Source organism: Notolepis coatsorum (genome assembly GCF_963971535.1).
Source record: "Notolepis coatsorum genome assembly, chromosome: 18".
In the NCBI taxonomy this organism is placed as follows: Eukaryota; Metazoa; Chordata; class Actinopteri; order Aulopiformes; family Paralepididae; genus Notolepis; species Notolepis coatsorum.
Window position 1 is genome coordinate 55,221,154 of NC_140182.1, and position 13,411 is coordinate 55,234,564.

General features: G+C 42.2%; 1 protein-coding gene across 4 annotated transcripts in view; it reads right to left on the bottom strand.

Annotated features, from left to right (window-relative positions):
- Positions 1–13,411, bottom strand: part of LOC311245628 (FYVE, RhoGEF and PH domain-containing protein 4-like) — a 281,410-nt gene that overhangs the window by 28,605 nt on the left and 239,394 nt on the right. For all 4 annotated transcript variants that reach the window (XM_084335538.1, XM_084335541.1, XM_084335539.1 and 1 more), the window contains exons 10-11: positions 2,616–2,674; positions 426–572 (exon numbers count right to left, since the gene is read on the bottom strand). In XM_084335538.1, the coding sequence (XP_084191664.1) occupies positions 426–572; positions 2,616–2,674 (206 nt within the window). The remainder of the gene's footprint in view (positions 1–425; positions 573–2,615; positions 2,675–13,411) is intronic.

Here is a 13,411-nt window from a genome sequence, read left to right on the forward strand (position 1 = left end):
AAGTGCTATTCGTTTTACATGATCAAATGTGATGTATGTAAAAAAAGAAACCATTATAACAAATAAATCATGTTTATCTTCTTTTAATTTTTTTTGTCTCTGTGGTGGTAGCGAGTGCTTAGACCTCTATGCTATCCAGCCGCACCTAAATCATGTTGATCTTGAAAAATATAAATGAAACAAGATGGAGGCAGACAGTGAAGGTACACAGACAGTTTTCGTAAATTTTTTATCATATTTACTTGTTTTCACCTGCAATTTCCACACTTCTGGGTCACCACATGTGATATAAATGTTTAGGGGGGTACACAGTGTGCACTCAATGAAAATGTGTTATTTTATATGTTCTTCACATAAACTTAGTCCCCTAGTCTCTAGGCCTAGGATGTCCCCTAGTCTCTAGGCCTGACCATTTTTGTACTCACCAGGAAGAGATATCGCTCCATGGCCGAGGTGTTCCTGGCTGCCAGCTTCAAAATGTGGCCTTCCTTGATGAACTCGTTGGAGGCGTTCACAATGTCCTCCTCCTCGCCCAGCATATCGTAGATCTCCAACAGCTTCTTCAGATTATCCTGAGGGATGATTAGATTAGATTAAAATGTATTGCCATTATACAGCACAAGTACAGTACAACAAAAAAGTTGGCATCTAACCAGAGTGCAAATGTAACAGTAAAGTGCATTAACAAGAGACTGTCAGGCTTTAAAACTGTGTAGGACCCAGGCCTAGAACTGCACCCTGAGAGGGAACTGCACCCTGAGAGGGAGGTTTGCCCTGGGTGGAAGGTTCAAAGGGTCAAAGTGGGTATAAAACAGGAGGGAAGACTGTCAAGTTTTAAACTGTGGATACCAAACAGAGAAGGTAAAGACGACTTTGAACTATTGAACAGTAATCCAGAACTATTTTATTGCACTGTAATTCTTTAAAAAAATTTAATCTATTCTATTCTACAATTGTATTGCACTGCACTATTGCACTATTTTACTCTGTCTATTTTATCTTACTCTTTTTATTATTGTCTATTTAAAACTGAATCAAATCATAAACAAGGTGGTCTGTTGGGATGTTAGTAATGATCCTAATCCTAATGTAAAAAACTGTGATTTTATATGGCTGCACTTGTGTGCTCATTTTATGCCTGTCTTTTTTCTGTTGTGAAGCACTTTGAGCTGCAGTTTCTGTATGAAAGGTGCTATACAAATAAAGTTTATTATTATTATTATTATTATTATTATTATTATTATTATTATTATTATTATTATTATTATTATTATTATTATTATTATTATTATTATTATTATTATTATTATTATTAACAATATAGAAGTGATTAAACTGGAGTATATGTAAATTAGTACTACTGAGTAATAATGATAGGCAGATGTATGTACAGTGTTATATTATTATGTACAGTGATACAGGCATAAAAACACTGGTAGTAAGTCATACTAGCAGGTAAGAATATATACATAGATATAGATATAGTATATATAGATATGTAAAATTGATTATATGCAGGTATATCCAGACAGATGTGGATAAATATATATATGGTAAATATGAATATATAAATACTAGTGCTGTCAAACGATTAAAATATTTAACTCGATTAATCGCATGATTGTCCATAGTTAACTCGCGATTAATCGCAAATTAATCGCATTTTTTTTTTTTTTTTTACCTTAAACAGATCTTTTTCAAGTTCCAAGTTTTAATACTCTTATCAACATGCAAGTCAACAAATGCTTGCTTTATGCAGCCATTTAACACAAAAGGATGACCCTCATGCATTGCAAATTTGCATCAAATTCAAAACAGAGTGATGCACAAAATAACTTAAAAGAAAATAATAATTTAAAACAATGAATAAAGTGTGCATGAAATAATAGGGGAAAGAAAACGTTAGGAACTTGTTACATTCACACACACAAGGGCTGATTAATCACACACCCCCCTCTCTCCCTCACACACACACTCTCAGCTCTCTTTCTCTTTTGCCCCTTCCTCATCTCTCTCACCCCCCTCTCTCTCTATATCACACACACACACACACACACACACACACACACACACACACACACACACACACACACACACACACACACACACACACACACTTCAGAAACAAACATAGTATCAATGAGAGCATCAATAATACACCTGAGTGAAGTCTAGTAAAACATTTTTTTTTTTTTTTTTTTAGTTAATCTTGAGTTAAAAAAATTAGTGGCATTAATAGAATCGGGAGTTAACGCGATATTAACGCGATATATTTGACAGCCTTAATAAATACATATGTATGATATATACAGAATTATTGTACATACAGAGTTATATGGGTAGACTATAGTTTGAGGTAGGTAATTATGATTACAGTGTAAGGCAGTTGTAGACAGTGAAGGCAGTAGGTAGGTATAAATTGAATATAGGCAACATAGATCAGAGTTTATATGGTATGGGGTGGGGCTGTCATTGTGGTACAGATTTCAGAGAGATGACAGCTGAGGAGAAGAAGCTGTTCCTGAGCCTGCTTGACTTGGAATTGAGACTTCTATAGCGCCTGCCATAGACCAGAGAGGTCATTGGCATTGGGGGTGTGGTGCTTCTTTACTTACAGATTTTCGAAGGGCGCTGTTGGAATGAGTGGCTGCCATGGCGATGATGTCCAACGATCCTGGATAAAAAAGGGCAAACAGCGATAATGATTCATGTTGTACAGCATAGCCGGATTCAGGAATATCATTGCTAGGGAACAGCTTGGACTCAGGTAAATGTCCTGTTGCAGTGTTTGCTTGTTTCAATAGCCAACAGGAACTCAAATGTAGTCCATTTAGAATGTATAGAATGTCAAGTTGAAACTGTCTATAACAGGAAATGTACACATTCACTAACTGCACATTACACACACACACACACACACACACACACACACACACACACACACACACACACACACACACACACACACACACACACACACACACACACACACACACACACACACACACACACTCACACACACACACACACACACACACACATACACATTTCACTACAAAAAGGCAGTTACAATATCATGCATGGCCATTCTAGATCAAGGGCATGGATTAATTCTGTCCCATGACCTCACTGAGGATTCTGCTTTTTGTTTCATGGCTATGTATTTCTAGGTTTTGGTTGATGCTTTCGCAGGAAAACAAATATAGAAAACTATAGCTATAACTAGTAGTCTCATTTACACATATAGGAGTCTTGCAATAAAATGTCTTATGAGGTCTTGTTTTTAGTTCCATGGGCCCTTTTCACGTCAGCCATTTTGTCACGTCATCGCAGGGCTCTGGCCCTGGTACACCTAAATGGAACGGAACCACAATTCATGTTATTAATTACACCTGTGTTTACCCTGCAATGACGAGTCAAAATGGCTGCTGTGAAAAGGGTGTATTGGCCGGCTAATGTGACTTCAAAGCCTTCGATATACTTGCTTCTAACTACGCGTTCGAGTGTGCAAGATGGCGACACTGTGTATCCTGCATTCCTTTGGAGCATCGGATGTGCGCATCCTCAAAACACTACCCGTCCGCAAGATGCAAATAAGCACATGAACGATGGGGGCAACCTCCTCAAGTGTCACCATGTTTCTTTTTTTTTTTGATCAAATTTTTTTTATTATTAATTACATGAAACAGGACAACACAATAACCACAGTAACAAAAAACATAACTTTCACAGGAGAATAACAAACAATAATAATACAGAATAATAAATTATAAAGACAAAAAGAAAAAGAAACAGCGTCCAACCTATCAAATATAGATGGCTACTTCAATAACACAAAGGGTCTTCAAAACATGGCAACCTTTCCCCACCTTTACAAAGTGGAGTGACTTAAAAGATTGTTTATGAGAGTGTTGCCGCAGATTTACTGTAGATAGCCTAGGTCCCTTACACATGTTCAAGACTGCCAAACTTGCAGAAGGTAAAGTGTAAGAAGAAAGAAATTCTTCCTCCAAGTTGGTTGACAGGTCAATCAGTCTGTCAATATTAGTCTCTTGGGGAGATGGCATGTGAGTTGACATATAGCGCAGAATAGCTAAATACCAACCCCCCCTAAAATCCCCCCAGTCAAAGTTAAGAAGGACAAGACAAAAACCAAGACAGACAAGACATTTCCTCCTCCCCCTCCCCAGAGACCGCCGGACCCCCCCGATCAAGCGCCCCAACCCCGCTCAGCCGCACACTGCGGTCTTTACCTTCTCAGCTGCTGCGAACCACAGGTCAATTCCAGCCTGCCCTACCCCGATCACCCGGGCCGTGGATATCTCAAGATAAATCACATCCAATAGAGTTAGGGACCAGTTAATCATTGTAAGCTTCTCAGGCTCCTTCCATCTCATTGCTATTAGCTTCTTCGCTGCTGTGACGCCCGCTAGGACAACCCTTTTCAGTTGTACGGACGCGGGTAGTGTCGTTATATCGTTCAGGAGTAGCGTAACAGCTGTGAATGGGATAGTTAAGCCACACAGATCTGAAAGTTTGTCCGTTATTGACCTCCAGAAGCGGGCCACTGGTGGGCAATCCCAATACATATGCATATAAGTGCCAGTGGCCTTTTGAGAGCACAAAGTGCACCGAGAGTCGGTTATCAGTCCCATAGCAAATAGCTTCCTAGGTGTAAGATAGGTCCTATGAATATAATTAAAATTAATTTGCTGGTGATTGGGGTTGCGGGAAGATAATGCCACATTTGCCCAAACATCATCCCAGTCAAACTCGGGGTCCAACTCCGGTATATCCACACGCCAGATTGTATCCAATGATAAATTTTTATACGTGGATTGAATTAAGAGCGTATAAAAGTCGGAGACAAACCCTCTGGATGTCGTCCTGTCCACTATGAGCCTGAGGAAGGGGTGTGGGTGCAAGGCTTGAGCCCACGGTACGCCATGCGCCCTCAGTGCTGACCTTAGTTGAAGGTAAAGAAAGAAGGACTCGCCGGGTAGATCATAAAATTCTCTTAAGTCCTGAAACGCACGGAGGCCGTTCTTATCATAAATATCCTCCAGAGTATGCACTCCCCTCCTTTGCCATTGAGGAATATTAACCGGCTTGTGTCCAACAAGTAATTGCTGGTTATTAAAAATTGGAGAGTCCAGGTGCCAAGGGCATTTAACCCCACACGACCTCTGTACATTACGCCACGTTTGGATCACGTGAGTTATGATCGGTCCATACCTCAGCCGGCATTTCGCAATAGAGACAGTGGAGTACACTACATCCTGTAATCTTAGCGGAGACACCGCCGCCGCTTCTAAGGAGCGCCACGATACAGCCTCTACAGGGTCTAGCCAGCACATCAAAGGTCTCAGTGAAAAGGACCAGAAATACAGTTTAAAATCAGGGATTGCGAGGCCCCCATCTTGTTTCCTACGTTGAGTAGTAGCCCTTTTGATTCTCGGGCGTTTGTTATTCCAGACAAACTTAGATACCATCGATTGTACCTTGCGCCAGTGGTCTATTGGAGGGGGCAGGGGGAGCATTGAGCTAATAAAATTTATCCTAGGCAGGATGTTCATTTTGATTATGGAAGCCCGGGCTTGTAAGGAGTTAGGAAGGGACGACCACCTGTCTAGATCCTGGCGTATTTTATCATAAGTACCCGTGAAGTTGTACTTAGTAGTTTGGTTCAGCGTGGGGAATATCTCTATGCCCAGGTATTTGAAATGTTCTACTATGGGGATATCAGCTGGTAGTCGTACCGCCTTGGCCAGTTCATTAAGAGGTAGGCAGGCTGATTTGTTCCAGTTAATCTTAAAACCTGACAATTTACCAAAGTCGTCGATTATCCTCAATAATTTTGTGGCCGACCGGGAGGGGTCGTCCATGAAAATCAGCAGGTCATCCGCATAGAGAGCAATTTTGTGTGGAGTATTGTTGACCATTATGGGGACGATGTCCTCCGATTGCCTAATAAATTGGGCCAAAGGTTCGAGGGAAAGCGCGAACAGTCCCGGGCTCAGAGGGCAACCCTGTCTAGAAGATCTGGAGACTGGAAAGAGTGTGGAACAGTTTTTGCCTGTCAGTATCATCGCAGACGGCGAGGCATACAGGACTTTAATCATATGAATAAAACTCTTTCCAAGACCCATGACCTCAAGTACCTTCCACAGATATGACCACTCAAGTCTGTCAAACGCCTTCATGGCATCCAAAGACAGAACTGTGGATGGAGTTGTATTGTCTTTACTGTTATCGATTACATGCAACAGCCTCCTAAGATTATCTGCAGCCAGACGCCCCGGGATAAAACCAGTTTGATCGCAGTGTACCAATACAGACATAAATCTCTGCAGGCGACGGGCCAGCACCTTGGCAAACACCTTTAAATCGGCCCCGAGAAGACTCAAGGGTCTATAGCTACCACAATCATTGGGATCTTTGTCCTTTTTGAGAAGTAAAGAAATCAACGCCATATTGACATCTCTTGAGAACTCCCCTTGTTCGATAGCGTAATTGATCATATCGAGCATCAATGGACCCAGTTGGTCCCAGAAAGCTAAATACACTTCGGGTGGAATACCATCCCAGCCTGGCGCCTTACCCCTCTGCATTTCAACAATAGTCTCCCTCAATTCTACGAGAGTAATCGGTCTCCCCAGTTCCTTGGCCTCTTCCTCAGAAATGTGGGGTATCTCAAGCCCGCCAATGAACGATTCAAATCTAGAGTCATCCAGATTACCCTCTGAGCTATATAACTGTGAGTAAAACTCTTTAAAAGTGTCATTGATCTTTTTCGAATCAGTAGTGACTGCACCCTGGCTCGTCCTAATCGAGGGGATATCTGAGAAATGATCATTTGATCGTATTTTCATTGCCAATAGATGGCTAGGTCTGGAGCCGTGAAAATAGTAATTTTGTCTTGTCCTGTGTATCAAAAACTCAGACTGTTGTTTAAGTATGGAGTTTATTTCTTTTTTGACTATCTTACGTTGTGTGTTTAGTCGTTCATTATAGTCAGTTTGCAAGGATGCGTATAGGTCCGCATATAATGATTCCAGTCCTTCTAGCTTTTTTGACCGGGATTTTCGCAAATTGGAGGCAAATAGTGTGACATGACCCCTGATGAATCCTTTCAATGCGTTCCACAGGACCCTAGGGTCTTCTACTGTGCCAACGTTGATCTGCAAAAATTCAGCTAGTTTACTCCTGAACTCAGAACAGAAGTCATCGTTCTTTAGCAAGGTCGAATTAAAACGCCATCTGGGAGCTCTTGCGGAGAGCCTGCCAAAGGTTGCCGTAAGGAAAATCCCCTTGTGGTCTGAGAGAGCCAAGGGAACCAATGAGACATCGAAACTATCAAACATATTAGGGGACGCGAATGCATAGTCAATTCGAGAGAAGCTTTTGTGTCTGGCTGACAGGTGAGAGTAATCTCTGAGGGTGGGGTTGCATAAGCGCCAGAGGTCTGAGAGCCCCGTGTCTTTGGCCCACATCCTGAGGGCCTTAGAGGCCCGTTTCTGGTCGCTCGTTTCAGAGGGCCCAGACCTATCCATCTCCGCATCCCAGCACGCATTAAAATCGCCACCCACAATGAGAGCGTATCCATTAAGTTCCAACATATTCTTCGTGATTGTATTATAGAACGCTGAATCAAATGTGTTAGGAGCATACAATGCTATTATAGCCATCTTCCTATGCAAGAATTCAACTTTTGCTATAGTAATCCTTCCCTCCGTGTCCGACCATACATCCAAGATTTTGATATCAAGGTTACGTCTTGTAACTATGACTACTCCTTTCGTCTTATCATCGGCTGAGGATGCGGAGATAACGTGATATTGCCGATTTGCCAGTCTTGACACGTCACCTACCATTAAATGCGTCTCACTAAGGAGAGCAAGGTCAATATTTCTCCTCTTCAATAGCCAAAGGACACTGGCACGCTTGTGTGGGGCGTTAAGCCCTCCTGCGTTCCAAATTAAAATATTCAATTTAGCCATGGTCGAGCTTGTATAAGTGCGTAGAGAACATACCCGTGCAGCCAGGCTGAGTACAGAGGTGCCGATCCCGGCGGGCCCGGACGGTCAATCCCAGGAGTTCAGAGGAGGAACACTTACACATATATAAGACAACAGTACATAGAACACATAAAAATACCACCCCAGCTACAACCCCCCCTCCTTCTACTCTAAACCCTAACCCACCCGTCCTACTATAAGTTCCTCTATACCCACTCTCCAATCCCCACCCTATGCCCCACCCACTGAGGATGGTCATCTTCCTATCACTTCCCACTAGAGACATGGATCAATAAGACGCTTCCCACTCCCACCCCCCTCTAGATAAACCCCTGAGTAAACCCCCACTAGTCCAATAAACACAAATAATAATAAAATAAAATTCAATAAAGATATCGGTCGAAAACCACCTGAGCCCTGGCCCCAACATGAGAAAACCATAATGGTAAAAATAGCCATTATTAAATAATAACTCCGCATCAACCTGCAGCCCTCTATTTCGGAATCTGCGCTTCAACATCACATTGTTATAGCCCAAAAAGGTATAGGAAAATTCAATACAAAATTAAATTAAAGCATCCCAGCCGATAGTCTAAGGCAGGTTCGGGTCACAGGTTAATTGTGCAAAATTGTGTGAACAGTGTCAATTAAACAATGACAAAAAAAAGGAGGAAGGGAAAAAAAAGGTTATGGTCAAAGTGCACCCCTTTAGCCGTCCCTCTGATCAGGCACAACGGCTGAAATGACCCAACCTATGTAAGATTAGAATTAACCACAATCATTCATTAATCAATCCGGGGATGGTAATAGGCAACACCTGACACCACCTGTCATCATACATTGTTTCAATAAAGATATCGGTCGGAGCAGTTAGTCCAAGGTAGGATCGAATCACATTTAAATTGCTCATTCAAATGCCATTAAAACATATAGGAAAATTCAATACAAAATTAAATTAAAGCATCCCAGCCGATAGTCCAAGGCAGGTTCGGGTCACAGGTTAATTGCTCATTCAATTGCCCTTAAAACAGCGACACTAATTATTATATAATTACTCAGCATCAACCTGTAACCATCTACCCTGGAGTCTGCATATTAATGTATCAACGTTATAGCATAAGTGCCTCACGGAAAATTCAAAACAAAATTAAGGCGAGTCAGTAGTTAGTCCAAGGTAGAACCGGATCACATTTAAATTGCTCATTCAAATGCCATTAAAACATATAGGAAAATTCAATACAAAATTAAATTAAAGCATCCCAGCCGATAGTCCAAGGCAGGTTCGGGTCACAGGTTAATTGCTCATTCAATTGCCCTTAAAACAGCGACACTAATTATTATATAATTACTCAGCATCAACCTGTAACCATCTACCCTGGAGTCTGCATATTAATGTATCAACGTTATAGCATAAGTGCCTCACGGAAAATTCAAAACAAAATTAAGGCTTGTCAGTAGTTAGTCCAAGGTAGAACCGGATCACATTTAAATCGCGCATATAGATGACATAAAAACAGCGACAGTAGGAAAGAAAAAAGAAAGGAAGAGAGGGTAATGGTTAGAGTGCAAGCCATATAACCATATAGCCATTAAGTGCAAGCCATACCCGACCCAACCTGTTATCAAATATTGTTTATGCATATTCAACCGACCTTGGTATCTACTTTGGATCACCAAAGCTCAAAACAACCTGGATATAAAAATAAAAAGCATACCAGAAGTTAGTTAGGGACTCGGTCACTCTTGAACTGTGCAAACCAATGTCCCTTTGAACAGCAACAGCAACCAAAATACGTAACCATTAACGAATGTCTCAGCGCAGACCATAGTCGAAGCCCGCTGGCTAGCCCGAGGCTAGCGCGTAAGCTAGTGACGAATCCGGATAGCACGTTAGCCTACTATGTACATTGTTCAGCTAGCTCGTTAGCTTCCAAAGAGGCGATACACAAGTACGACCATGAGGTCAGCTTTAGCAAGTAACAGAAGTCATTGGGAAGCCCCGCTAGTTGGATGGGCAGAGGACAGTTAGCATGTCTGGGCATGACAGCAAGTGTTTGTGAATAGTCGACCTAATCAATGTATATAGGCCCAAACCGCCAAGTCACTCACCCTCCATAGATATCAAGCAACAGACTCGGGTGTCTTCGCGAGATATTCCTTCGCTTTAGCCAACGACCAAAACAAACGCTGACCACCGACCTTCTCCAACACAGATAGTTTCGCGGGAGCGAATAACGTGGGCCTCAGGCCTAGTCTCCATAGCTTAGTCAGGACCACCTTGTACTCGGCTCTCTGAGCTTGAACCTCCGGTGTAAAGTCCTCGAAAATGGCCACTTTGTGATCGCCAAACCTCAGAGTACCCCTTCTGGTACGAGCCGACCGCATGATGATTTCTCTCTGTTGGAGTCTGTTCAGCTTGACTATGATGGGCCTCGGTTCTTTGTTCACGCCGGGAGAAAACCTGCCCGCTCTGTAAGCCGACTCACAGATCGGAGGCGAGGGGAGGACGTCCGTCCCTAGTATCTTCTGCAGCAGTTCGGGCATGGTCTCAGAGAGACGGCCTTCACCGCTGGTCTCCGGTACTCCAACAATCCTGACGTTGTGGCGTCTATCCCGGGACTGCATCTCCTCCATCGCCGACTGTAGTTTGTTGACTTCAGCCTGCCTAGCCAGCAGGGCGGATTCAAGACCCGCCATCTTCTCACATTGTGATGATACCTCCGTCGTTAGCATGGCTAGTTCGTTAGCATTAGCCGATGAGGCAGCGTGAATCGTCTCCATCTTGTCTGTCAGCGGGACTACCGCCAGCCGTATTTCTTCTGATATCTCACGACGGAGGCTGATACAGAAATCCGCCAGCACTTGCTTCTGTGCTTCAGCGATGCGTGCCTCAGAGTCTGCGTGTACTTTCTTCTGTGCTTCAGCGATGCGTGTCTCAGATTCTGCGTGTAGCTTGGTCATGACCAAGAGCACAGCTTCGCTTAACTCCCCGACAGCGGGAGACGGTACGGCCATGCTCGGCGGTGTCGGTGTCGTGCCTAACTCTTTCATGGCTCTGGTTTCCACCCCCGCCATCGTAGAAAGTCGAAAAAAGTTGATGAATGTATACTAAACACGACGACCTAGCAAACAGATAAAAAACAAATAAAAATAAAATAAAGACTAATGGGGAGAAACGTATATTCAGCACGGTAGAAGGGAGCTCATGTGAAAACACGTCTACTCCATGATCGCTCAGCTCCGCCCCCCAAGTGTCACCATGTTTCTTAACACTTTGGATGCCACGGGTCCTTGTCTCAAAACATGGTTGAATGCCAGCACCCACTTCAATGATAGCGCTGTGAACGCATAAACTATGTCTTAAATTAAATTACTAATCTGGCCGTCGCTTATCAATGACTTGTTTGTCAACATTGTCGAAACGGATTGTTTTTTTAATCGGTTCATTTCCGTTTTATACCATTTTGAAAAACCCTCGTTTTCTTGAAAGTTTCAGGAAAATATAAAGATTCTGTGATAAACAGCATTTACTGGAATATTCTGGAATACACAAAAAACGTTGTAATTTTTCGGCCTATTTATGAATCGTTTTCAAATAAATGCTTGATAATCGATAGTATAATTATGTGTACTTATGCACGCTAGAGAAGCGAGCTGAAAAATGTATTCTCTCATTTCCTGATCAGCGCACACACACACAACACACACACACACACACACACGCACACACACACACACACACACACACACACACACACACACGCTGATATCTCTGTGAAAACAGCTCTGATTATCCTAAGACTGGTCAAATAGATTCCTTACCTCAGATCAGATGTTCTCCAAAAAGATTATTCCAATTCCTGATCGCCATTCCAAATATCGATCGCGTTTATTGATTCAGCGCTGGGTACTGGAAATACCGATTCCATGCTGTTCTGAGGGTCGGCGAAGACTTGGATCTCTTCGGATGGCTTGCCGGAGAAGTAAAATGAGGAAACTGGATTTCCCTCCCCCATGTCTTTCATTCAGTCTAATCCAATGGGGTGCAGTACAACAGGGAGAGACGATAGGGGGCGGTATTTTCCCAATGGAGCTCAGAGAGAGTTTGGAGCACTAACGTGAGACTAGATTGATGAAATATGAATTCAAATCGCTAATAAAAAAAAGACAAAAAAACGCTATATGTCATCGCTGGCATTCAACGGTCGGCATGAACTAACGACATATAGCGTCGTTGGCACTCAAAGTGTTAATGTTTACGTTGTGCAAATCCGGAGGTTCTCAAGGATATCTCAAGATATTCCAGTGTCGGCCAGGGATGATGCAGCCCTGGTCTGCCTCCTTGTGGTTATATATACAGGTACACACCATGTACGCAGGCAAGTATGTGAACAATGCCATAGGAGTGTGGACATTTCTCGATTCTAAGATGCATCGCGATGCGGACGTGGACGATTCTGCATTGATGCAGTGACAGAACATAATCGATTATTAAAATATATATATATTTTTTTGTAACTCTCTTGCTAGCTTTTATGTTTATGTTCTTTTACAATGTAGCACTTTGGGATTTGCTCCACAACTATAAAGCGCCCTACAAATCAAGTATATTATTATTATTATTATTATTATTATTATTATTATTATTATTATTATTATTATTATTATTATTATTATTATTATTATTATTATTATTATTATTATTATTATTATTATTATTGTATTATTAAAGCTAGTGCTCTGGTCATGCATCCACTCAACTCATAGAAAATACAGCATCAGGCTATTCTAAAAGTATTGATACTAATAAAGAGTATTGAACCATTTTTAACAGCTGGGTATCGAGATACCTTTCTTCTAGTGTCTGTATCATGCAACACTGGTAAAGACATTTATTTTGACATTCTGATTTAAAGGGGAACTCCACTTTTTTTGGAAATTAGCTTATTTAACATCTTCCCTGGAGTTAGACAAGAAGATGCATACCTTTTTTGTCTCTGTGCGTGCATTTTAGCTTTGGGAATAGACGCTCCGTTAGCATAGCTTAGCTTCATCACTGGAAGTGAGGCAGGACAGTAGCCTTACAGTGCCTTACAGTGTATTGCAAGGTCAGACATTGACCAAACTTGATATGCATGACCTTGGTGGGCTCTAGGTCAACTCCTGAAAAGGGGGTCAATGTCAGACTTTGCAATCAAAAGTTAGGGGGCTAATAACCCTTGCCATAATTTCAGTGCGCCCCCTAACTTTTGATTGCAAGGTCTGACATTGACCCCCTTTTCAGGAGTTGACCTAGAGCCCACCAAGGTCATGCATATCAAGTTTGGTCAATGTCAGACCTTGCAATACACTGTAAGGCACTGTAAGGCTACTGTCCTGCCTCACTTCCAGTG